Source organism: Fusarium fujikuroi, chromosome FFUJ_chr06 (assembly GCF_900079805.1).
Source record: "Fusarium fujikuroi IMI 58289 draft genome, chromosome FFUJ_chr06".
NCBI lineage: Eukaryota > Fungi > Ascomycota > Sordariomycetes > Hypocreales > Nectriaceae > Fusarium > Fusarium fujikuroi.
The window spans coordinates 3985273-4008345 of record NC_036627.1 but is presented as its reverse complement, the minus strand read 5'-3'; the positions used below and the strand labels follow the sequence as shown (position 1 = coordinate 4008345).

Genomic DNA, 23073 nt, shown 5'->3' with positions numbered 1-23073 from the left:
GTCTTATAGGAGCAACATTGGCAGCTTGTTTTCTTATTAACCTAATGATTTCAGATACTATGAATCAAACAGCAGTATGATATGCAAATGCGCTTTCTTATAATAATCCATTTCTCAGTTTCGATATTATGGCTTGGGTCGCGAAATACCAATAATACAGCATCAGATCTTGGAGGATGGACATCTTCTCGCCACAATTTTACACCAATAAGGTTTCAACGCGACCAAGGGAAGCTTGACAGAGACCTTGATCACTTTAACGCCTACCACTCTCAAGCTCGATGGGAGCATCTTCCTGGGCCTCCTTCTGCTTGATGGCCCACGCAAGCTCCTTATCAGCCTGCGCTGCCCGCTTCTCATCCTCGGCTCCAAGCTTAACGTTACGAACCAAATAAACCATAACTAAGAGAAGACCCGACACGCAGACAGATCCAATAGCGAGAGTCTGTTGAGTCTCGCGATAGCACTCATCCACGGCGTTCCTATCAGCAGTTCCAGCCTCGTACGCACGCGCAACAACGATAGAGCCAAAGATCTTGCCGCCTTCCTCTTTACCAAAGTAGGCGTTGAGTTTTCGGGGAAGGACAGAGTTCCAGATGGCGCCGCTGATGGTGACGCCGAGGTTGGAGCCGAAGCCGAGGGATGAAAGGAAGACGGCTGTAGCGATGCCGACTTGCTCGTTTTCAAGGACTGCTTGGAGCGAGACTTGCAGTGGGACCTGGGTGAAACCACGGCCGACTCCGAGAAGAGACTTGGAGGTGATGAAGGCGGCTTCGCTGGCGATGTGGGTGCCGGAGATGTTGGTGAGGTAGATGGGGAGACCGCAGGCGAGGATGATGAGGACAACGCCGAGCATGATGAATGGCTTTGTGTTCTTGGCGAACTTGAGTGAGAGGCCAGCGACTAGTGCACCGATGTTGTACGCCACGCGCTGAGCATTGTCAACGCGTGTTGCGGCGCCGGGTGAATAATGGCCTGCGACTTGGAGGAAGCTGGAGAGAAAGGGTCGGTAGATGCTATCAGCCATGGCGATGACGATACACGATGCGCAGGCAACAATGACGTTGCGCTCGCGAATAGTTCGGTAAGGAATAATCGGGTTTGACGCGAATCTCCCATCCCAGACGAGGAACGCGATAAAGGTCAAAACACCAACGATGATGAGGACGATAGACGAAGGTCGACTCCATCGATCGGTATTATTCCTTCCCGCAATCGTCATCGGCAACAGCGTCATAGCAAGACCACCAATGAGGAGAAGAGCGCCAATAAGATCAAGCTGCGTAGCAACATGCTTCATCTTACCAACAACACCAGGCTCAGCACCGTGCATGAACGAAATCTTCTCGGTGATCAGACCGATGCGCTTAGCCCGACGATTCATCCAGATCATGATTCCAATAGTGGGAATAGCAGTGACGGGCAGAATGATAGCCCACATGCCGTAGCCCCATCTCCAGCTCGAGTGCAGGAGCATATGTTCACCGAGATATGTTCCGCCGTAGAGGGTCGGGATGGCGGAGAGGGATTCGGGAAGGGTGAAGATTATACCGCGGTTGACGAGGGTTGTAATGTCGGCGACGAAGATCTGCTGGATGATGTTCCACCACGTATCACCGAAGACGTCGAATATTCCACCTGCCTTGTTTTGGTTAGTCGGAGGAAGGAGGTGAGGGAGAGGGGGTGTACCAAAAAGGTGTCGACGTTGGAACAGCCTGCATACATGGCGTTGCCGATTGCCATGCAGATAGCTGCACCAGCAAAGCTCTGAGGACGCCCGAAATACTGCAGACGCAATTAGTAACAGTTTTATCACCAGTTTTGGTGGAATCTTACGTTGGCAAGCTTAGCGAGCAGTGGATACGACACGATGCGCACGAGACCGTTGACAATGGCACCAGTCGCGAGAAGAGAATGCGCCTTGAAGTGACTCGTCGCATACGGCTCGTAGACATTACCCGTATAGACCGTCAAGTTCATAAAGAAGAACATGACAAGAATACTGCCCAACATTAGTTTCACCAAACTGCAAGCAGATCATCAGTCAACTCACCATCCAATGGCAAAACCAAGAGTTCGTTTGGTCCAAAGCTTTCTAAAAGCCTCATTCGTAGAACCAGGTCTCGAGATCTCCTCCTCCACCACCTCTCTGCTCTTGCGCTCTGAAGGATCTGCCATTGTTACCGACTTTCGGAATTCAGAGTCAGTGATGAAAAAATTCCGTGCCTAAATCTCCCTCAAAATTTGGGAAGACCGCACCTTATGTGTGAAAATATTCCCCTCAAACCTACGGCACTTATTTCCTAATTCACCCACGCATCACGATGATCCTTTCTCTTAACGGGCAAGAGAGCTGATTGATAGCGAGTCTTGGCGTGGACCCTTTCTTCGGTTAACCTTGCTTTTAAGCATGCCTGACAAATCCTATTACTGGTGCCAAGCAGCTAGTACGTAAATATGGCTTTTGACTTCGAGTTAGGCTGTTTTGAGGGGTCTCCGAGATGAGAAATTGCTGGGGTGCTGATTATCAGACCGTTGAGATCTTATCTGATCGTGTCAGAGATTGGTCGATGGATTGGAGTTCCCCACTGGAGAATGGGCTGATGATGGGTTGGGTTTTTTAGGCGTGTCCACTTTGGAGAGTTTGAGATGCTTGCGCTAGGATGGAACTGTATAAAGGGCCTTGGCGGCGGTGATTCCGCTGATGCGGATTTGGGAACCGATGGTTTGGACTGGAACGGGATTTGTCCGAGGGTAAGAGATGAGTGCTGTATAGATTACGTGACGGTTGGCATGCTGTTGGTAACACTGGTAGGGCTGGTGCGGGTGCTGATGCTGTGAGTGACTAGCTGAAACAAACACGATGACAGACCAACGAAAGAATAAAAAATTGATGGCTAGCAGTAACCTTGAACCATATGCAATCTGAATAACCGACTTATCATGAATCCTCCATCTCCCATGGCGCTTCCATACTCGTCTCAGACTTCTTCTCAACCCTTGGCAATCTTCTCCGCCTCCTCCGTCGCCTCATTAACAATCTCATCAGCCTCATCCTTCGTAAACGCATCCGTAAACTTGACCCAACTCCCATGCGCAAGCCCCGTCCCCGCTCCAATAAGCAACCCCAACCCGGCCGTCGGAATCGCCACAACCCCCGTCAACAGCGCCCCGACTCCCAACCCCAGCCCGCTCGCCACACCCGCGCCTATCCCCGTCCCCATCGCACCGCCCTGTATCCATCCCTTCTCCAACCTCTCAGCAATCTTCATAAGCTTAGCAGCCTTCTTATCAATCTCGCGTGCTTCATGCCGTATGTTCTCCGCTTCTTCGGGATCTTCTGTGTTGTCGGCTTTTTCGTGCAGTTGGAGGGATTTTTCTTGTAGGCCTTTCGCTTCCTCGACGCGGGAGTGGATTTCTTTGGCGATGCGCTCTTGGGTGTTGGATTTGCTCTCCGAGGGAGCCGCGCCATCGGCGGGCTTGTCTTGGGAGCCCATGAATTGGCTTGGTATTGCGCCGGAGAAGATTGATCCTAATGCTTCGTTCATGGGTGAAGTATAAAAAAGTGATTCTTGGGAAAGATGGGGTTTTTAAGATGTGGCTTGATGGGTTGATGAGCTAGGAAACCTGGTTTGTTTTATGAAGCTTGTAGGTGGGGGTGGCGGATGACGTAGTATCGTGATCCACGTCTGTCGATGCAGGTAATCGTTGCTATGATGCTATAACATCGTTGTATGCATGATTCACGAGATTCGTGTCTCACAGCGTTGAGAATAACAAGTTTGCTGCAAACTTTTTCTAACGATAAAACAATGTTGTGTCGCATGGATGACCAGAACAGAGCTGACTGGTGAACCATGAACTCAAAATATTGGATGGAGGCCAGATTTAATGAGCACAGCGGCTGTTCTCACAAGATCAAAGTGCGTCACAGCATAGAACAGACTACAACCAAGTTGTTCCTGTGAGATGATCATAGGAAGCCATAAGCTTCGTTTTTATTAATTTAACCTGAGTTGTAGTCTGTCCTATGCTGCGTTGCTTCGATCTCTACAATCATGAACTTCCCAGACGCAGCTACCCTACATCTTATCGCGCTTCGCTTCTGCTTATCTAACCCGTCTCAAATCCCCCAGCTCAAGCATCCATGATTGGCCAAGATCAGCAGTCATCATCCCTTGACCATCCCTTGCACCCCAAGACCTCCATCCCAACATAAACCTGTCCTCTCTCTCGACCCCCCTCTTCCCTCAATCACGCTCATTAGCTTCAGTCTCCATCAAAATGTCAGCGCGAGGCCTGGGCTCCACATCGCCCGACCCGGGCGCGTCATCTCACGACCAACACCCACTGATGGATCTCGTAGATGGAGAAGAAGCGCGCGGGAGGAGTCATCCGGAGGGTGCTGCGGCGGATTTGATGAGGAGACTTGGTGTTTCGCCTGAGAGGAGGATTAAAGTCACGCCTGAGGATGATGCGCGCGTGTTGAGAAGGATTGATATGGTTCTTTTGCCACTTATGCTGGCTGTTTATTTCCTCCAAGGTGAAATCTCATATGATCCATTGAGAAACAATATTGACATCTACAGGTCTTGACAAAGCGACCATCGCGTATGCATCCATCTTCGGCCTCATTGAAGACACGAACTTGAAGGGCAATCAATTCTCATGGCTCAGCTCAATAGTCTACGTCGCCCAGCTCATCGCGCAATTTCCGCTAGCATGGCTTCTAGTGAAGCTACCCATCGGAAAATTCACAAGCTGCATGGTCACCCTCTGGGGACTTACCCTCACCTTCATGGCGGCAGCACATACCTTTCATAGTCTGCTCTTTGCGCGTTTCTGGCTGGGTGCTTTTGAGGCCAGTATTGCACCGAGTTTTGTGGCTATTACGCAAATGTTCTGGAGGAGGAGAGAGCAGCCGCTTAGAATGTCGTATTGGTATGCTATGAATGGATTCACTGGCGTGGTAAGTTGAAATATACTTTATGGGATCAGATAGGACTGACGGGTTTAGTTTGGAAGTTTGGCCACTTGGTGGCTTGCGCAGCTGCCGTTTGGACTGAAACCATACCAGGTAATTTTGAGACGACTCATTCTGTTTAGGGATACGTACTGACGAGACAGACTATCTTTGTCGCCTTTGGAATCATCACCGTCTGCTTCTCCACCGTTCTATTCTCATACATGCCCGACTCTCCCGCAGAGGCAAAATTCCTAGACAAGCACGATAAACTCATCGCCATTGAACGGCTGAGAATGAACCAGACTGGCGTCATGTCGCGGCAATGGCGATGGGACCATTTCTGGGAGACCATGAGAGATTTGAAGACTTGGCTCTGGTTCTCTCTCATCTTCAGTATTTCGTACGTGCTTCATCTTCCACACAGGAACACTCGCTGACATTCTGATCTATAGAGTACCATCTGGTGGTGTCGGTTCTTTCGGCCCTCTTCTCATCAAATCTTTTGGTTTTGATTCTTTCCAAGCCATCCTCTTCAATGCCCCATTTGGTGTTGTCCAGTTCATCTCTACAGTTGGAGGTTCTTACGTCGCGACCAAGTATCATAAGAAAGGCCCAGTCATTGCCTTCCTGGCTATGTTTCCAATCGTTGGTTGCATGATCATGCTCTCAACGCCGCATACACCTGATGGCAGAAATACTCTGCTCGGCGGATACTACATGATCTCTGTCTTCCCAGGAATAAGTCCGTCTTTCGCCACTACTATCTGTTTCGCGCACTGACCTTTTATAGTTCCTCTGATCTACTCATGGTCTTCATCGAATACTGCCGGCGACACCAAAGGCAAATGCAACTCATCAGTCCTCTTTATCGGCCAATCTCTTGGAAACATCATTGGCCCTCTTCTCTACAAACCATCAGAGGCGCCCGAATATCACCGAGGCTTATACTGGAATCTTCTTCTCTACATTGCAATCATAGGTCTTGTTGTCATTACGACTATGTATCTGACCTACCTCAATCGCGACCATAGCCGCCGTCGCGTCATGGCCGGCAAGGATGCAGTGATTGTGGACTACAACTTGTACTCACCCGAAGAAGCTGATCGTCTTCGAAGGTCCAAAGCGACCGAGGGACAGAACATTGAAAATGCGAGGGATGCGACGGTTGGAGATCATGCGTTTGACGACATGACGGATTTGGTCAACGACGAATTTGTGTTTGTATTTTAAATCAATTGGAAGACCTCTAGATTTCCCTGGAAGCTGTTTGCGGTACTGTTTTCATAGCATAGGTATCTCTAAAAATCCATCGATAGACTGAACCTCCGCATCATGGAAATCGGCCTTCTTCCCGCGAACAATATTCAGATCCATCGTTGATCTTGACATCGTGAGGCTTTTGATCCAATTCGGTCTCAAAAATAGCGACCGACCATAATTACAGTGGAACAGTCCTCCAAACCATCCAACGAGTTGAAACGACGAATGCCACGAATCTTGATATTCCAATGTAACTGGCCAAATCAGGCCCGATCTGCACTTCAGCCAAGCACCCTCTCCACCTCTCATGTGCTGACAGTTGTAATGTACCTCGTTCGGCAAATACTCCCCCGAATCAACGCGGGGTACTCGTTCTGAGTAATCCGACGTCGGATTACCTCTTCGAGTATTTATATCTCCTGGTGTTCATGAGGGGTTGTTCATCATCGTCACTCATACACAATATTTCGGACTTTGTCAATTTCATCATGGCTACTCCTCAGGTTAAGCGCTATGTCATTGTTGGCATGGGCGTTCGCTCGGCCATGTACTACCAAGCTATCATCCAGGACTTCAAAGACGTCGCCAAGCTTGTTGGAATCTGCGATACGAACCAGACTCGCATGGACGTAGCAAACGAGCACATCGTCGAGCTCGGCGGTGAAAAAGTACAGACCTACAAAGATACGGATTTTGACAAGATGGTTCAAGAGCAAAAAGCAGATGTTGTCATCGTCACGACTATTGACCTCTTCCACCATCATTACTGCATTCGAGCCATGGAGCTAGGTTGCGATGCCATCACAGAAAAGCCAATGACTATCGACGAGCACAAGCTTCAAGCTATGATCGACGCAGAGAAGAAGACAGGGAAACAAGTCCGTGTTCTTTTCAACTATCGGTACGCGCCGCATCACACCAAAGTCCGAGAACTCATCGACTCTGGCGTCATCGGCGAGATTTCAACGGTACACATGGACTGGATTCTCGACTGTGCACACGGCGCAGATTTTATGCGACGCTGGCATCGGCATAAAGAAACAAGCGGCGGTATTCAGATGCACAAGTCAATCCATCACTTCGACCTTGTTCATTTCTGGCTCAACACTGAGCCTGAGCTCGTCTACTGCCTCGGCGATCTTCGTTTCTACGGCAAAGAAAACGCTGAGCGACGAGGTGAGAAGAATCTTGGTGAGCGGTATCAGAACAATGAGAATGCGAAGAACGACCCGTTTGCGTTCCAGCTTGATGAGAATGAACGCATGAAGAAGTTGTATCTTGACGCTGAGCATGAAGATGGATATATCCGCGACAGGAACTGTTTTGCAGAGGGTATCACCATCGAGGATAACCTTTCCATGATAATCAAGTACAAGAATCGCGCCGTCATGACATACAACACGTACGCCTACGCGCCATGGGAAGGATACAGGTGTGTATTCAATGGCAGCAAGGGCCGAATCGAAGTCAACGTCGTTGAGAGCGGGTACAACCCCCTCGGCGATCCCGTGACAAAGGACGCTTCGGGCGAGGATGAGAAGTATATCCAGGGCGGAGTTGAGCAGACCAAGATTGTTGTTTACCCGCTGTTTGATAAGCCGTATGTTGTGGATGTTGTGAAGTCGGAGGGCGGTCATGGAGGCGGTGATCCTGTTTTGTTGAAGGATGTTCTGCTGGGTGGTGAGGTTGATAACTTCAAGAGGGCTGCTAATATTCGGGATGGAGGGAATGCAGTTTTGGTGGGTGTTGGGGCGAATCATAGTATGAAGAGTGGTATGCCCGTCAAGGTTCAAGAGTTGGTCAAGTGGTAAGCAGATAGTCAATCGAAGTCTGAACAATCACAGGTTATACTGCCAGTTGAAAGAAAACAAGTGCTTTTATAATCCTTCCCAGTACAAATACATCCTCGCTCAAAAGGAATTCATGACTAAATCATCAGCTGCACTCTCTTTCCCACTCCCCTCATAATTCTTGTCATTCATATCGCCCATCAGTCCCGTAAACATATCACCCATCCCAACCTCCTCGACCTGTCCACCAGCCTGATCAGGCGGAGACCCCAATAAATCATAAGGCCAAAACGGAACGCCCCCAAAGTCATTAAAATGTGTTGAATCCATCAAAGACATATCGCTGAAATCCAGCGGTGGAATATTCGTAATCTCGCATAACGCTGCTGTTAGATCAGCGGGAAAGGGCTGTTTGTTGTTGAAGAAGGCTTCTTGGTCGATGTTGCGTAGGTCTTGAGTTTGGAGGTTTGAAGTCATGATGTTGTTGTGGTCCATAAAATCTGTTAGATTGTCGGGGATGAGATGTTTGTTCATGGCGGAGAAACGCTTCATTGATTGTTCGTCGACGGTGGGCATGGATGTTGCCTGGGATCTGGAGCTTAGCCCACGACCTGCCTTTCGTAGAGATGGGGGGAAATCGCATTCGTCTGGGAGTCTGCCGTTGCTGATACTCATATCGAGAGTCATGACAAGTCGTAAGTAGTAGCTCGGCCGGGTTTTAAGCATATCGAGACAACTGCTTGGTGAGTCGTCGTCGGTGGACATTGGTGCTGGTGATCGTTGTCTGGCAAGTTCAACGACATGTCGAATAGCTCGCATGACCCAGTCTGTGATATAGTATTTCTTCTTGTAGCTCTTCATTTGCTTGAGAATATTCTCGACGTGCTGTTCTTTTTGGGTGAGCTTGACGCCTTCTTCTGGTGATGCTGGCTTTTTGGGACGAAGAAGTTCGACGTCGATCATCTGAAGTGCTAGTGGGAATGCTGTGCATCCGATGCTGCAAACTGTTAGTGATGAGCTGAGGTTATCTGAGGAATGACTTACGCAGTCATTGGGAGCCAGCGCGATAGCCCTAGACGATCGAATTCGAGTAGACACTCGGTCACGCGTGATGCTGAACCTTGAAGATCTTCGCTTTGTCGTCGGAGCTGTGTATCGGATTGAGAGGGCGGTAATAAACTTGACCGAAGAATGTTGTAATGGCAGACAGATAGCCTTGCGGAACTGCAAAAGTCAGCATTACATGCTTATACCCATGACCAAAAACTTACTGGTAGTACATCTCAATGAGATTCTTAAACAAGATAATCGACGAAGACGGCGAAACCTCCTCTGCCATCCTCTCATCCAATGTCGTCTTGGTCTCACTCCACGAACTATACCAGCGACAAAGCTCCATCTGACACAAACTCGCATCCTTGCCAACCTCCATCCTCCCCGACAACATCCACGACGGATTATTATACAGCACCGACGTAACCGTCAAAACATCCGTCAGAACCACACAAAGATCCACCAGCCTCGAAAGCAACTCGGCATGCAGCGTCTTCGTTGTGGAATCATAAACATCAGAATTATACAGCTCATCGCACAAATCCGCACTTCCCAACTTCGAGCAAGAAAAGCTAAAATTTGAGGGCGTGATCTTTATGCTCTGGCGGGATGTTAGGGGAAGTAAACGGTCGCAGATGATGCAGCACCACCAGAGGCGCTTAAGAGTGTTGCGCAGTTTTTGGACCTTGGCTACTTCGGTGTCTTTGTTGGGGCGCAGGGACGAGTAGCAGTGCGCTTTGGCGACGCGGGCGTAGGATATAGCGATGCCGAGCCAGATTGAGCCGAGGGGCTTGTTGCCTGCTATGCAGCGGGGAATGAGATGTGTGTGCGCGAGGAGGAGGGAGGCTTGGGCTATGGCGATGCAAGACTTTTCGACGCTGAAGTCGTAGAGAAGCTGACCATGTTAGCGATGGTAAATACCCAGAGTAAGGGAAGTACCTTTGATCGACGATAGAATGCGAGTTTGGCCTGGTGTACATCCTCAAAGCCCAGCATCTTAATCGTTTCCGACGAAACAAACTATACCCGTCAGCATCATCCCATTATCTCAATTGAGCCTCTTACCCCCGAAGAAATGAACAATATTCCCTGCAGCACCAACATCGGCATCTCATACTCGACATCATTATCCACCGAATTATACGACAGCCAAAAATCCTTCTCATTCAGTATCGGAAGCATCGGATGCACGTGCAGAAAATACTGTCGCAGAAAATCATCCAGCGCCGCGCGCTGCGGGACAACAAAACATCCTTGACTAACGAGGAATGCTAAATCTTGCGGGAGCAGGTCTTTTGTATCGGGGACTTGGAGAAATGCGTAATCGGGATGTGTTGGCGATCCAGCGGCGAAATTTGGCGGTTGTTGTGTGATTGCTGTAGGGGCCGTTGGTGGTGAGGTCTTCTGTGTTGCGGGGAGGATGTTCCGGGGTTCGGATGTCGTAGTGGTTGATTCTTCGATGGATCGGGGCGTCGGGGGTTCGTTTGCTCGTAGCGAGGGAGTCGTTGATCTGTCAATTTGGTTAGAAAGAGAGTTTTGGAGGGATGTTGTGACGTGCATTATTCCATGGCGGCGCTTGAATGTGCAGACCTTGTCGTTGTGTCTGCAGTTGACACAGGGACCAGCTGGATTCTCAATGATGCACCGCACTTTTCTCGCCCGACACAAATTACAAGCTCTCGAGACTCGTTTCCTCATAGTTTTTGTCGCCTGCATTTTCCCTCAATTGTCCGAATAATCGCAAAATTCCGAGGTAGCAAAAAAGGTCTGGTGATAAGATATCGCGCTCGAGGTCGTGGTTATGTTGGATCAAAGTTGTCAACTCGCAATCCTCGGATTGAAAAGCAAGACGTCAGCTGCTCCCTGCCCCGGGATCCGATGGCATTTGCCGACGCTCTTCCCCACAGAATGGTGATCAATCCCCGCAAAGATTTGGCAGACGCTAGGATAGAACGGTGTGGGCTAAGCGGTTCGAGGGTCGACACGCCGGAGCCAAGGAGCTATTGGAAGCATAATTGGCTTAGCTGAAGCGAGAGGACCAATCTTGGGGTGAGACCGTCATTCTCTGTGTTCAATTCGTTGCACAGCAGGCGTTTCCTTGTGATGAAGAAGTTCTGTGCAGCATATCCACTGACAATTAATTGATGTCGGCCAACGTTAATTACGAGATATACGTCAGAGATGACTAGGTATTGTTTTGATCACTGTTGTGATGAAGAATAGCCTAAGCGATGTGGACAGACTGGGAATAGCTTCATGCACAGGATAAGCACATCTGCAATCACGACGAATTGAATACTGCATCAACGAACATCAGCAGTGGGGCACCAAAGCACGCAACATATGATGACATTACTCTCTATTTATCCGCCTATCACGCCCAATCTCACTTTATCTCAGACCATTAATACTCCCTTATTCCCCTCTTAATCCCAACCTTTCTTCTTCACTCTTCAACGCCAAAATGTCTGCAAAAGAACTCCCCCCTCATCTAAAGCAATCCGTTGAGGCTTCGAAATGCGAGTATCGCAATTTGGGCAAATCAGGTCTGCGCATTTCGGTTCCTGTGTTTGGATGCATGAGCTTTGGTGATAAGAGAGTTCTTCCTTGGGTGATTGGAGAGGATGAGGTATGCCACCAATTTGAAGTAGGGGCATGTCGCTGATTACTTTACAGGCCCTGGAACTTCTTAAAGCTGCTTATGATCGCGGCCTGAACACCTGGGACACCGCGAATACTTACAGCAATGGCGCGTCGGAGGAAATTGTCGGCAAGGCATTAAAGAAGTTCAACATTCCACGCCACAAGGTTGTCATCCTCAGTAAATGCCGCTGGGGTGTCGGCGAAGAGCCAGGTAAATTCCCACCACGCCCAATGTTACTCGCGTATACTGATGCTGTACAGGCGCTCGCCACATCAACTTTAAAGACGAATTCGCCATTTCAAAAGATTACCAGAACCAATACGGCCTCTCCCGCGCCGCAATCTTTAACCAAGTCAATGCATCCCTCGCACGTCTCGACACGGATTACCTCGACCTTCTCCAGATCCACCGCTTCGACGACGATACTCCTATTGAAGAAACGATGAAAGCACTCCACGACCTAGTTCAATCCGGAAAAGTGCGCTACATCGGCGCAAGCAGCATGTGGGCGACCCAATTCGCGCGCATGCAATTCGTCGCCGAAAAGAACGGCTGGACCAAATTTATTAGCATGCAGAACCATTATAACCTACTGTACCGCGAGGAGGAGCGCGAGATGATCCGTTTCTGCAACGATACGGGCGTGGGGATCATTCCGTGGGCGCCGCTTTGTAGAGGACATCTTGCACGACCGCCTGCGCAGTTTGGAGCCACGGAGAGGAGTAAGGAGGAGAAGGAAGGATCTGGGGAGTTGTCGGAGACTGATCAGAAGATTATAGGGAGGGTTGTTGAGGTTGCAGAGAAGCATGATTGGCCTATGGCGCATGTCGCGCTGGCTTGGATTAATCAGCGGGTAACGAGTCCCATTATTGGGTTTAGTAGTGTTGAGAGGATCGAGCAGGCTATTGGGGCGAGGGGGAAGAACTTGAGTGATGAGGAGGTCAAGTATTTGGAGGAGTTGTATCAGGCCAAGCCCATCGCTGGACATACTTAGGGCAATCAAAGTACAGTCACGAGAAGCAGATGATTTGGATATAGTGGTACTAGGTCAATCATCATGAACACGATCATGGTTGCAAAGTTCATGATGTTTTCCTTGACTCTCCAATCCGTGGATCTGTATCCATTCCGCGTAGAAACATTGATCCGGGTTCGGCATGTATATCGGCAAGCTTCACGGAACGGCACTTTAGTTCGGCTGCTAAACCCACTAAATCGTCAGCCCCGCGACCTGTCTTCGGCGTTTACAGTGGCACTTAAACCCGCCCAAGCCCGGCGGGACCTCCAAGCTCAACGTCATTTTCACCATGAGCTCTTCCATCCCATCTACTCAAAAGGCAGCCTTAATCACGAATCCTGGAAATGATGCCCGAATCATAATTCGATCGGATATACCGGTTGGCAATCCTGGCGAAAACGAGATTCTTGTAAAGCTTGAATTTACTGGTCTATGGTAAGCATGACCATCACCATGAGAACAATGACTAATTCAAACCAGCGGCTCAGAAATCCGTGCATTATCAGGATGGGGTCCCTATAACCCCATAGTCGGCCACGAAGGTGTAGGAACAGTCGTGAAACTCGGAAAAGAAGTTGACGCAAGCCTACTCAATAAGCGAGTCGGCGTAAAATGGCTCTACAGCGCCTGCGGGACGTGCACCATTTGCAAAAAAGGCTATGCCAACAACTGTCCCAAACAGCTTAACACAGGAAAACATGTCCCCGGTACTTTGCAAGAATACGTGATTGCAGATGCGAGATACATTACTGAGATTCCAGACGGTCTTGTTGGTGAAGTCGCTGCCCCGTTACTCTGTGCGGGTTTGACGATGGCTGGTGCTGTGTCGAAGCTGAAGGGATATGCTGAGAGGGGCGATTGGGTTATTATATCTGGCTCAGGAGGTGGACTTGGTCATCTGGGTGTACAGATTGCTAGTAGGTTGAACGGTCTGCGGGTTATTGCTGTTGATACTGGAGAGTCCAGACGGAAGTTGAGTTTGGACAGTGGCGCCGAGCACTTTATCGACTTTGACACAGAGAACGTGGAAGCAAAGGTCAAGGAGATGACGGGTGAGGGAGCATCCGCTGTCTTGGTGGTGACTGGCTCTCAAGAAGCTTTCATCCAAGCACCGAGTCTAGTACAGAACATGGGGATCATCGTCACGATTGGTCTGCCGAGAAACGACTTTACCATCCCGCTCTCTGCAACTATATGTTCCGCAAGATGTAAGCAATTTCTCACCTATTACCTGCGGTCGATTGCTGACCCACTTACCAGCGCTGACTGTCACCGGCGTTGCGGTTGGCACAGAAGAGCAGATGGAGGAGCTCTTGCAGCATGCCCTTGAAGGAACCATACTCCCCGAGGTTAAGGTTCTTGAGTTTGAGGAAGTGGGCAATGTTATTGAGGGCTTGAAACGACAGGAAGTCACTGGTAGAATAGTCGTCAGAATACCATGAACAAGTCTAGCCGATCTAGCCGGGTAGTTCTATGGAAACGCGTACCGCTTTATTACAAAGCTCTTCGAAATTAACATTACAGGGAAAAGCTGAGAAAGCGCCCAGTGCTGGACTATCTGGCCAGGCCTATTATCCAGGCTCTCCTATTCAAGGCACAATCTCCCAGCTGCTTCATGCTTCCATTTCCCCTTATCACGTAGAAAAACTGCCCAATGTCAAATCGAGGGGCCCAGGGCTCATCTCCCGCCAATAATCAAGCTCCTTATGCTGCTCAGCAGACCAAGGACTTCTCAATCGACCATTGGCCAAAGGATTATACCCATCCTCCTGACTCTCATCAACTCGCCTCTGCGCCTCTTGCGTAACCAAGTCCATAATCATCGGCACCGCATACCAGATCTTCTCATACAACTCCGGCATGAACCGAATATTTCGACAGCAGTATGATCGAATGTACCAGACAACCGGACGTTGCTGAAACACTATGTGCGGTGATCTAGCGTCGTACCCGTATGCCCACTTTCCGTTGAACTTGTCAATCAACCATCTTTTTCGGTTCATCCCGTGGACGAGTAAGCTCTGCACCAACGGGTCGAAACTCTGCAGATGCCGTGTCTTGCGGTCCTGTGGCCAACACGCATTCTCCATGAGTTGCAGGTCATGAACGCCCTGCAACTTAATCCCATACTGCGTGTATAAAATATGGGAGTCATGGCCAACGTCAAAAAAGACTTTTTGGTACGAAGCAGAGTCGAGGATGCTTCGCAAACTGGCGCCGTAGTATCCTCGCGTGGAAAATACTTGGTTTGCGAGGAGGTTGACGTCGACGAGGAACAGACGTCGGCGATGTTCTGGCCCGTAGCCCAGCATGATCGTCAAGAGGTTGAGCTGGCCGTTTGCACCGAGACTGTTTGGCTCGATGTTGATGTAGAGTAGTGGCACTTGTTGACTTGCGTGGGAGGAGTTGAGAACTGCGATACCGTCGGCGAGGGACTTTGCACCCTGGATCGTGTTGACGACCTCGACGTCTGAGGTTGACTGTTTCATTTTTGGTTGTCGGCTTTGTAATAAAAAAGAGTTTTTATATCTGTCCTTGCTTAGACACGTTGGTCTGTATGGGAGATTGAAAAGGTGTAGGAATAACAACGACTTGGCCAGATGGACTTTATACAGCTGTTGTAATGGTTTCATATTATTTTTTCTCGCTCTATATATGTTCCTTCCTTGAAGAATTACTTTTGTGACGCGGTGGGAGACTTTTAATCTCTGCTTCGTTGATATGATCAACTTCAGACCTAACTTTGTTCGCCAAACAGATACTACAGCTCCAAGGAGGTCAAGCTTTGATCCAGGACTTCTCCATCAAAGTATCGACCACGTAGCGAACGTCGAACGTATCAGCTTTTGCATGTCGAACTTCGCACGAAAGTAAATCTGTCGCGGTCCATATATTCAGCCCCACGGTACCAAGAGAACCCTAACTTTAAATTGTAGGGTTATTTTCTGCAGGTTACTCACGTGTTCGGCTGGTTCTGAGTGCAAGAGCATGCGCTTGGGAAATGTCGTTACCGACATTATGGGACTTTCTCTTATTTTCAGGGGTCTCATTCAGCCCAGTGACAGAATGGGGGAGTTATTGATGACGCTATTTGACCAAGCGCGACACTTTAAAGTTCTAGATTTCGCGAGTGGATCAGATACGATATTACCAGTACAAAAAGCATGTCACCGCTGCTTGTGTATCGACATGAATTTGTGCTAAATGACCAATTGGCAAATAATATCAGGAAACAGATGAACAAAAAGCTTCTATGTACTAAAGCTGCACTCCTCTAAGCACTTCTTGTTGCTGTAAAGTGATGTCTTTCTTACGTACACCAGAAGAGGAAACGCGTTAGATAATGACAGCCACGGTCCCCGGCGCTACACTTGATTAAGCATAAATCTCTGATTCAGACCCTTTTTTCAATCGGCCACTATCCTGCAATAGGTTCCATGGCTGAGCTGAATAACGACCTAAGACCCGACACAATGGATCTATTTGGAAGCTATACGCAACTATCGTTTGTCCGCTCACAAGTTAGGGGCAAAGCGCAATACCCTTATCTGCCGTGTAACCGACAATTTAATGGTTAGTTCAGATATAATAAGACTGGTTCCCGGAAAACGCCATGTCGCTCTTCGTTTCTTAGCATCCGTATTATTCGTGAGTGTTCATCCTCACAGCCACTCTTTCATCTTCCCTACACGCTCCTTAACGATGCGCTCCGTCGCAGCCCTCGTGGCTTTGGCCCTTAGCGGCACCCTTGATATCGCTGCTGCAAGTCACTGCAAACCTCGTCCTTCTCACAGCTCCGCTACAACCGATCTTATTCCCTCCGACACCGCGACTTCAGCAGCTGCTTCCGGGACCGCCGGATCCGTCGTTATCAAGAGCGTCATCGATGGCGGCGGTTTCTCCATTGCCCCTCCCGAAGGCGGTATCCCAGGTTTCACTGCCAGCGGTGATGCGACCATCGTCGTTGGACCAGGTTACAAGGGCGATGGTAGCAAAGACTCAGGCTGTCTTTCGCTGCAGGCTAGTGGCGATAAGAAGCGAGATCTCGGAAGCTTTGCTGGTGTTGCTCAGTCGCTTGAACTGCTGAGCTTGACCAGGCCTTATACCGTTCGCTTCTTCTACTTTGTCGTTACCGCCCCGTCGCTGAACTTTTGCCAATTGACTGCTTCGCTTGGTAGTCAGACCTTCTTCCAGACTTGGATCATCAGCTTTGCAACGAGTGTGCAGTGGGGTATGGCTCTGGAGCAAGTCACAGCTGCCCAACGCTCTGCACCTCTGTCTATCTCTATGAACTGCTTGGTTGGAGGCTCTGCTCAGGTTTACGTTGACTCTCTTTTTATGTCTAACCAGGTTACACCTGCGACTATTGATGACCATCCTCTTGATCTTGGTGATGGAGATGTCTCTGACTTCACTACTACTTCATCTCCGGCTGTACAGACGACTACATCTAGCAAGGTCGGAACTACCTCTGTACCTCCGATCATTCCAACCCATACTCAGAGCTCAGATTCGTCTTCCAACTCTCCTACTCCTGGTACTGGAAGTTCCAACACCCAATCCACTGGCAATCATACTCCAGCCACTGGTAGCGCTAACACTGTTCCCACTGGCAATAATACCCCTGGTCCTGTCAACAGCCAGACCTCCGCTGGAGGTAACACTCCAGCTACTTCACAGCCTGGTCCTCAGACTCCTGGTTCTCAAACTCCAGGTGCCCGGACTACTACATCAAGCAGCGAGAAGCAGACCAGCACCGAGTCAGCTGCTACAAGCGCCACTACATCAGGCGGCAGCTCCTCCCCCCGTCAGTCCTCGACAATCAAGCCCGATGGTCCTGTCAGCCGCGTCTGCGCCAACGTCGGTACATCCTCCATCGAGGGCCGCGGATGCGGCATGCAGCCTTACAATAGCGCTGGAGCATACAGCCGCTTCACAAGCAGTAACTATCAGAAGGAAGACTGCGCTGCCCTTTGTCTCGCTGATGAGAACTGCAAGTCCTTTGAGTGGAGCTACGGGAATAACTGTGCCAACGAGTGTCGTCTCATCGCCTCTGTCTTGAGCGACGTTCCTGTCGGTAACACTGGTACCCAGTTCACCTCTTATGACCGTAGCTGTATCATCTCCAAACCCTGCCCTAGCTTCCCCGAGGATAGCATTTGTATCAACAAGATGGGTGACACTCCTAACAAGGGCTGTGTCCGTCGTAAGGGAACGCTCAAGTCTTGTGCTCAGGAGTTCGCAGCTTTAACTGTTCAACCTTGCGGTGGCGGTGATCAGTGCAGAGATATGTGTGCCATGTACGCTGACTGTCAGTCCTACTCTTATACTTCCCTTCTGTCTCAGAGGAACTGTAAGCTATATGCTGGTACTACCGATGAGATCACCGAGGAGGGAGGTAGTGATTACTTCTCTGATGTCGGCTGCTGGGCTTGTGGACAGAACATGGGTTTTGCCACTTACGGTCTTCTCACAAATGACAATGTTGTCCTCCCCGAGATGACATGTCAGGCTCCTACCAAGGCTGTAGCTGATACACCTACCACTTTCAACACAAGAACCACTCAGGCCGCTGAGTCTACTTCTTCTTCTTCACCTGCTATCCAGCAGCCCCCAACCACTACCACAGAGTCTGCCAGCTCTACAGCTACCATCATGACCTGCCCCACCGGCATCGCAGCCCCTGGCTTCTGCCAAAAGCTTGACAGCCTCCCCACCCAAGCCGTCTCCATCCCTGGCATCTTAGACCACTGGCCCCAGAGCGACAATGATGTCGAGCCTCCAGTCCAGCGAACCTGCAACGCCTTCGGTGTCAAGAAGGGTGGCTGGTGGGGACGGGGTATCCAAGAAAACGCGCGTCAGACCACCATGGAGGACTGTGCCCTTCTATGTCGTGAGCAGGGTTACTGTGAGGCCTTTGGTCTTGATAATACTGACCCAAATCGCGTGAGTTGTGCTCTGTCGACTTATAAGCTTGGTACTGAGGGCATTGACATCGACGTTCCTTATTCCTTCTGGTGGAGCGACCTGGACTGTTATGAGTGTCATGACTGCCAGACTGCTTGAGGTTAATGCTTTATCTACCCATTGCTGTACATATTGAACACTATTATCTCAGTACATCTTAATCTTAGAATCACTATAAAAAGGATAATAATAATAGTAATTGGCATACATAACGAGTTGCCTCATCGAGAGAAGCACTTAACCACTCTGTAATTGCAAAATCTCGAGGTCTGCTACAGATACATAGACGGAGCGTATGACTTGGAATATCTAGAGAACAAGGAAGAGCTAGATTCGAGAGAAAAGCAATGCCAGAGACGATTAATCGGTACTGACCATTGAGAACAACTATAAAAGCAAGGGCTCTCCATATTCCAGCGCCTAAAAACGTCATTGTCGGCCAGTAAAGATGACTACTATCTACTCATAATACTCCGGAGCAAGCTTATGACGCATCAAAACATCTCGATCATGCCCAAGAATGACTTTCGCCCCCCGAGCCTTCTGCAACATGTGAACCAGCTGATTAGACTGAGACCAAGCAGCGTGGTCTCTCGTCAACCAACCCTGCGTGCTAAGGTTATCATAGTTCTCCTGCACAATGTACAGGTCTGAGGTAAAGATCCAGGTACCGCTTTCTTTCAAGTTGACCTGCATGATGCAGAGTCCAGGGGTATGGCCTGGGCTTAAGTGCACTGTGATACCGCGTGCGATGAGGATACTGTCGCCGTAGAGCGGAGTCCAGTTCAGGTCAAACTGGAGATAGGTTGGTAGATAGACTCCTGCAGAAGCTGGTTACTTCGATGCGATGGATGTTTGATGATATACTTACCAATGTCTATCTTGGTCACCACACTGTAAAAAGCATTTTTGAGTTCAATCTCATGAACGTAAATAGGCACGTCAGTACCTCTGAAGTACTCGAGCCCACCTGCATGATCCAAGTGCAGATGTCCAATGATGACACCCTTGACGTCTTTGATGTCATGACCAGTCTTCTTGATAGCTGCGTCGAGCTCCATGTCTTCGCTATGCTCGCCTCTGGCAAAGATATCGGCAAGCCGAGGGCCCCATACCTCTGGGTAATCTTTGCCTGCACCTGTCTCATAGAGCAGAAGGACGTCTTCGGGGTGTTCGATAAGGACAGATATCATGACTAAATGTCTTCTCTTGCTCTCTGAGATTGGATGGCTGGCAGTACATACGTTTCCCTGCTCGTGTTAATTGGGCAATGGTCTGTGTCTTTGGGAATGGAGAGCTGACAAAGGGGAGAAAAACGCCTTCATCAGCCACGAGATTGCCGATATGGAGAAGCCACATTCGCGCCCCCTAGATGTAGTTAGTAGTGTGTAGAACAGGCATCCAAGTCAGTGAAGACCTACTTCGGGAGCTACTTCATAGTTGGGTTGCATTCTGCAAGGCCGGGTAGTTCAGAATCGGTGTTCAATTAACTTGCGTGATGGTTACGAGAAACTACACCCAGAAACAAGATCTTTGTTACTAATGAAGAACTCAGATCAAAGAGAACTTGATGGAGAGATAGCACGAGTTTTAAATACTTGCATTAATGTTAACACACTGCGCTATGCTCAATTGCGAATACAACATCTATATCATGCAACATCAAGCGGACAAACCTACGCACCAGCTAACGAATAACCTTTTATTTTCAGCCACTCACATGCTTGACAAAATACTCTCTCCGAGCGGCTGTTTGCCCTTCTGATTGAGCCTAAACATAAGTACTTGGAACATGGTTGGCTAATGAGGCCACAGCGTCGTATCCTACCTTCTTCATGGCATGGTAGTAAAAGCTCTCTCCGCTTTCTCAAGAACTGCCGGTCTTCAAATGCCGAAATCAGGTGTACATAGCTCTATGCGTTATTTTCATCTATAGTAGTAAGATTAGTCAAGGGGAGCGCATTTGCTGGGAAACTCCTCCCACGCTTTGACCATTGGGAAATGACCATGTTGACAGAGGTGAAAGACGGATTAGCACGATGGACCATGTCATCACCAAGCATAATAAATCAACGAAAGGTTGTACTATGGCCATGCGACTATACCAAAGGCAAAGCCAGTTCTTGCACCCGAACAACAAGAAGTTGAAGAGGAAATGGCCCTGCTGAGAGGTATGAATGGGTAAAAGTTGAAGAAACAGAATATTGTTTGGGTGAGAATGACCAATGACGTAGGTAAGTGAGCGGATCGCAGTTAATAGCTGGACATTCAAAGTAAGCCCAAGCGTCGATTGGAAGCTCAAGTCAAGAGAGTAAGAGATATAAGCTACTAGGTATTGATGTATCTCTATTAATGTTATAGTTTAAAAGAATGAAGTCTATGTATTAATTCTAAATTACTTAATGAGCGGGTGTATCATATCATTCGAGTCATGAACCATGTCGTATATTCTGTCTCATCCTCATGCGTAAAACCATCTAGTAAGTGTAAACCTGTTCGGGACCAAGATCACCAAACTGTCCGGAGCCGAAGGGGTTAGAAGGAGTAGTAGTGACCTTCTGGCCATTGACGTCGGGAACACCAAACCAGGCGATTTCCTTGCCCTTGACAACGGAAATGACAGCAAAGGCAGGGGCAGGCTCAGTCACATATCCCCAAGAGACAGTAAACTCAGAGCCATCGGTGCAGGGCTCGTTAGACCAGGTTTCGGTGGCAGCGTCTTTGCCGGGCATGCGGATAATGGTACACCTCTCAGCCTTTCCGTCGGCACCGGCGATTTCGAAGTTATAATCGCAGCCTTCGTTACCCTCGCCACAGTAACGAGTCAAATCCTTAATACTCCATTTCTCGCCTTCAACAGGCTTGGGCTCGGGGTAAGTGGTACCCTCAGAGCCGGTACCCTCAGGATTGGTACCCTCAGAGCAGTCTTCGGTAGGCGCGGGCACGGGAGCAGGTTGCACCGCAGTCTTGGAGGCCACGGGGTACGTAAAGTAGGATGATGGGCAAGATCCGGGGTGAGCAGGGTTGCAGCCTCCAGGAATACCAGAAATAGAGGTAAAGGTCTCAGCCGGAGCGGTATAGGTCTTGGTAAAGTATGAAGAGGGGCAGGAACCAGGGTGCGCAGGGTTGCAACCGCCGGGAATGCCGGGAATGGAGGTGAATGTCTCGGCTGGGGCAGTGTACTTGTTGGTAAAGTACGATGAAGGGCATGAGCCGGGATGGGCAGGATTGCATCCTCCGGGAATCTCAGTCTTGGTTGGCTCAACAAGCGATGCGGTAGCAGAAGAGCACCACTCGCGGATGCGAGCGCTATCCTCGCCGACGCAGGCAGTTAGAGTGCATGAGCATGCAACCTCTGGGGTACCCGCGGCGACGCAAGATTTATAGGCATCCTGGCAGTCATCGCTGGTGTATAGAGGTGCAGCAGTGGCTGCGGAAGCCACGGTCAGAGCGATGATGAACTTATTCATGACGAACTCTGGATGAGCAAGACCGATTTGGTGTATTAAGCAGGGAAGAGGGTTTGTCTGAGGTGTAGAATTGTAGAGATGCAGATGGCGATGAGGATGATGAGATTGATCCAGTCTGATGATCCAGTCGCATTTTATATCTCCATCTCTTCCATCTTCAGCCTGAGGATTCGTTAATCAGCTGCCCAACCTCTCGTATAATTAGAGTTTTCGCGATCAACAGTCATGAACAAGTGATATCATAAATGTTCTAGCGCGGAAAAAAAGAATCCACGTTAAACCTTAGCCATCCCCATATTGTTTAAGTGCAGTCCCAAACGAGCAATAGGCTATGCCAAGCCTCGTATCCGACATCATAATCATGCTGAAATAGAACTGCCCACGTTCACCCCAGCCGATTTTGTTGTGGCTGGAAATCTGGCGTTGCCGACGAACCGACCGACCACTTTCGGGGCCGCTGCTATCTGATCTACAGTATACACGATTCCCGGCTCCACTAACACGAGATCAAGACCATCACAGCTCTTCAGCAGTTGATCATGTGAGAAATCCAGCTGCTACTATTGGAGCGCAAAGTCCGAGTAAGGTGCGCACGATGCAAATATCGGCTGTCAGGCCTATCAAGTCAAAATAACTCCCCCAAAAACAGAGTTAAGGCAGTGTACCAACTACCCACGCAATTGGCCATACGCAAGGTTCACCCCACTTTGGACTCGCTGTCTTGGGGTTCAAACTAACGGCATACTTAGATAGAAGAGTGGCAAATGTCCTCTCGATAACCCAAGCAAATGCCCGCCATCACTTGCACTTCTAGCAGCATAAAATCACAAACAGCACTTAATCCTCCAGAGCTCATATCTATAACCACGCCTGCGGAGTAGTGTCAGCAACTATGGAGGATGGCT

The 23073-nt window shown here is 49.2% G+C and overlaps 11 protein-coding genes; 5 read left to right on the top strand and 6 right to left on the bottom strand.

The window, feature by feature from the left end:
• Positions 1 to 256: 256 nt before the first annotated feature.
• On the bottom strand, positions 257 to 2178 carry FFUJ_06611 (related to major facilitator MirA; the record flags this gene model as incomplete). XM_023579955.1 has 4 exons in its annotated part: positions 257 to 1642; positions 1690 to 1785; positions 1837 to 2002; positions 2054 to 2178. The coding sequence occupies 4 exons, from the start codon at positions 2176 to 2178 to the stop codon at positions 257 to 259; spliced, it is 1773 nt and encodes a 590-aa protein (XP_023432701.1).
• An 815-nt stretch (positions 2179 to 2993) lies between these two features.
• Positions 2994 to 3548, bottom strand: FFUJ_06610 (uncharacterized protein; the record flags this gene model as incomplete). The annotated part of the gene is made up of 1 exon (XM_023579954.1): positions 2994 to 3548. One exon carries the CDS (start codon positions 3546 to 3548, stop codon positions 2994 to 2996), a length of 555 nt encoding a protein of 184 aa, XP_023432700.1.
• A 736-nt stretch (positions 3549 to 4284) lies between these two features.
• FFUJ_06609 (related to allantoate transporter) lies at positions 4285 to 6196 on the top strand (the record flags this gene model as incomplete). XM_023579953.1 has 6 exons in its annotated part: positions 4285 to 4543; positions 4590 to 4969; positions 5018 to 5077; positions 5128 to 5366; positions 5419 to 5708; positions 5757 to 6196. 6 exons carry the CDS (start codon positions 4285 to 4287, stop codon positions 6194 to 6196), a joined length of 1668 nt encoding a protein of 555 aa, XP_023432699.1.
• Positions 6197 to 6714: 518 nt separating this feature from the next.
• FFUJ_06608 (related to dehydrogenases and related proteins) lies at positions 6715 to 8037 on the top strand (the record flags this gene model as incomplete). The annotated part of the gene is made up of 1 exon (XM_023579952.1): positions 6715 to 8037. One exon carries the CDS (start codon positions 6715 to 6717, stop codon positions 8035 to 8037), a length of 1323 nt encoding a protein of 440 aa, XP_023432698.1.
• Positions 8038 to 8136: 99 nt separating this feature from the next.
• FFUJ_06607 (related to cutinase transcription factor 1 beta) lies at positions 8137 to 10767 on the bottom strand (the record flags this gene model as incomplete). XM_023579951.1 has 5 exons in its annotated part: positions 8137 to 9013; positions 9115 to 9240; positions 9288 to 9964; positions 10009 to 10089; positions 10135 to 10767. 5 exons carry the CDS (start codon positions 10765 to 10767, stop codon positions 8137 to 8139), a joined length of 2394 nt encoding a protein of 797 aa, XP_023432697.1.
• Positions 10768 to 11533: 766 nt separating this feature from the next.
• On the top strand, positions 11534 to 12707 carry FFUJ_06606 (related to aryl-alcohol dehydrogenases; the record flags this gene model as incomplete). XM_023579949.1 has 3 exons in its annotated part: positions 11534 to 11698; positions 11746 to 11923; positions 11974 to 12707. 3 exons carry the CDS (start codon positions 11534 to 11536, stop codon positions 12705 to 12707), a joined length of 1077 nt encoding a protein of 358 aa, XP_023432696.1.
• Positions 12708 to 13020: 313 nt separating this feature from the next.
• FFUJ_06605 (related to ADH3-alcohol dehydrogenase III) lies at positions 13021 to 14173 on the top strand (the record flags this gene model as incomplete). XM_023579948.1 has 3 exons in its annotated part: positions 13021 to 13166; positions 13212 to 13939; positions 13992 to 14173. 3 exons carry the CDS (start codon positions 13021 to 13023, stop codon positions 14171 to 14173), a joined length of 1056 nt encoding a protein of 351 aa, XP_023432695.1.
• A 192-nt stretch (positions 14174 to 14365) lies between these two features.
• On the bottom strand, positions 14366 to 15220 carry FFUJ_06604 (uncharacterized protein; the record flags this gene model as incomplete). The annotated part of the gene is made up of 1 exon (XM_023579947.1): positions 14366 to 15220. The coding sequence occupies one exon, from the start codon at positions 15218 to 15220 to the stop codon at positions 14366 to 14368; it is 855 nt and encodes a 284-aa protein (XP_023432694.1).
• Positions 15221 to 16433: 1213 nt separating this feature from the next.
• Positions 16434 to 18797, top strand: FFUJ_06603 (uncharacterized protein; the record flags this gene model as incomplete). Its single annotated transcript, XM_023579946.1, has 1 exon — positions 16434 to 18797. The coding sequence occupies one exon, from the start codon at positions 16434 to 16436 to the stop codon at positions 18795 to 18797; it is 2364 nt and encodes a 787-aa protein (XP_023432693.1).
• Positions 18798 to 19157: 360 nt separating this feature from the next.
• On the bottom strand, positions 19158 to 20149 carry FFUJ_06602 (related to Zn-dependent hydrolases, including glyoxylases; the record flags this gene model as incomplete). XM_023579945.1 has 4 exons in its annotated part: positions 19158 to 19519; positions 19570 to 19948; positions 20001 to 20066; positions 20120 to 20149. 4 exons carry the CDS (start codon positions 20147 to 20149, stop codon positions 19158 to 19160), a joined length of 837 nt encoding a protein of 278 aa, XP_023432692.1.
• A 1026-nt stretch (positions 20150 to 21175) lies between these two features.
• Positions 21176 to 22168, bottom strand: FFUJ_06601 (uncharacterized protein; the record flags this gene model as incomplete). Its single annotated transcript, XM_023579944.1, has 1 exon — positions 21176 to 22168. One exon carries the CDS (start codon positions 22166 to 22168, stop codon positions 21176 to 21178), a length of 993 nt encoding a protein of 330 aa, XP_023432691.1.
• Between the last annotated feature and the right edge of the window lie 905 nt (positions 22169 to 23073).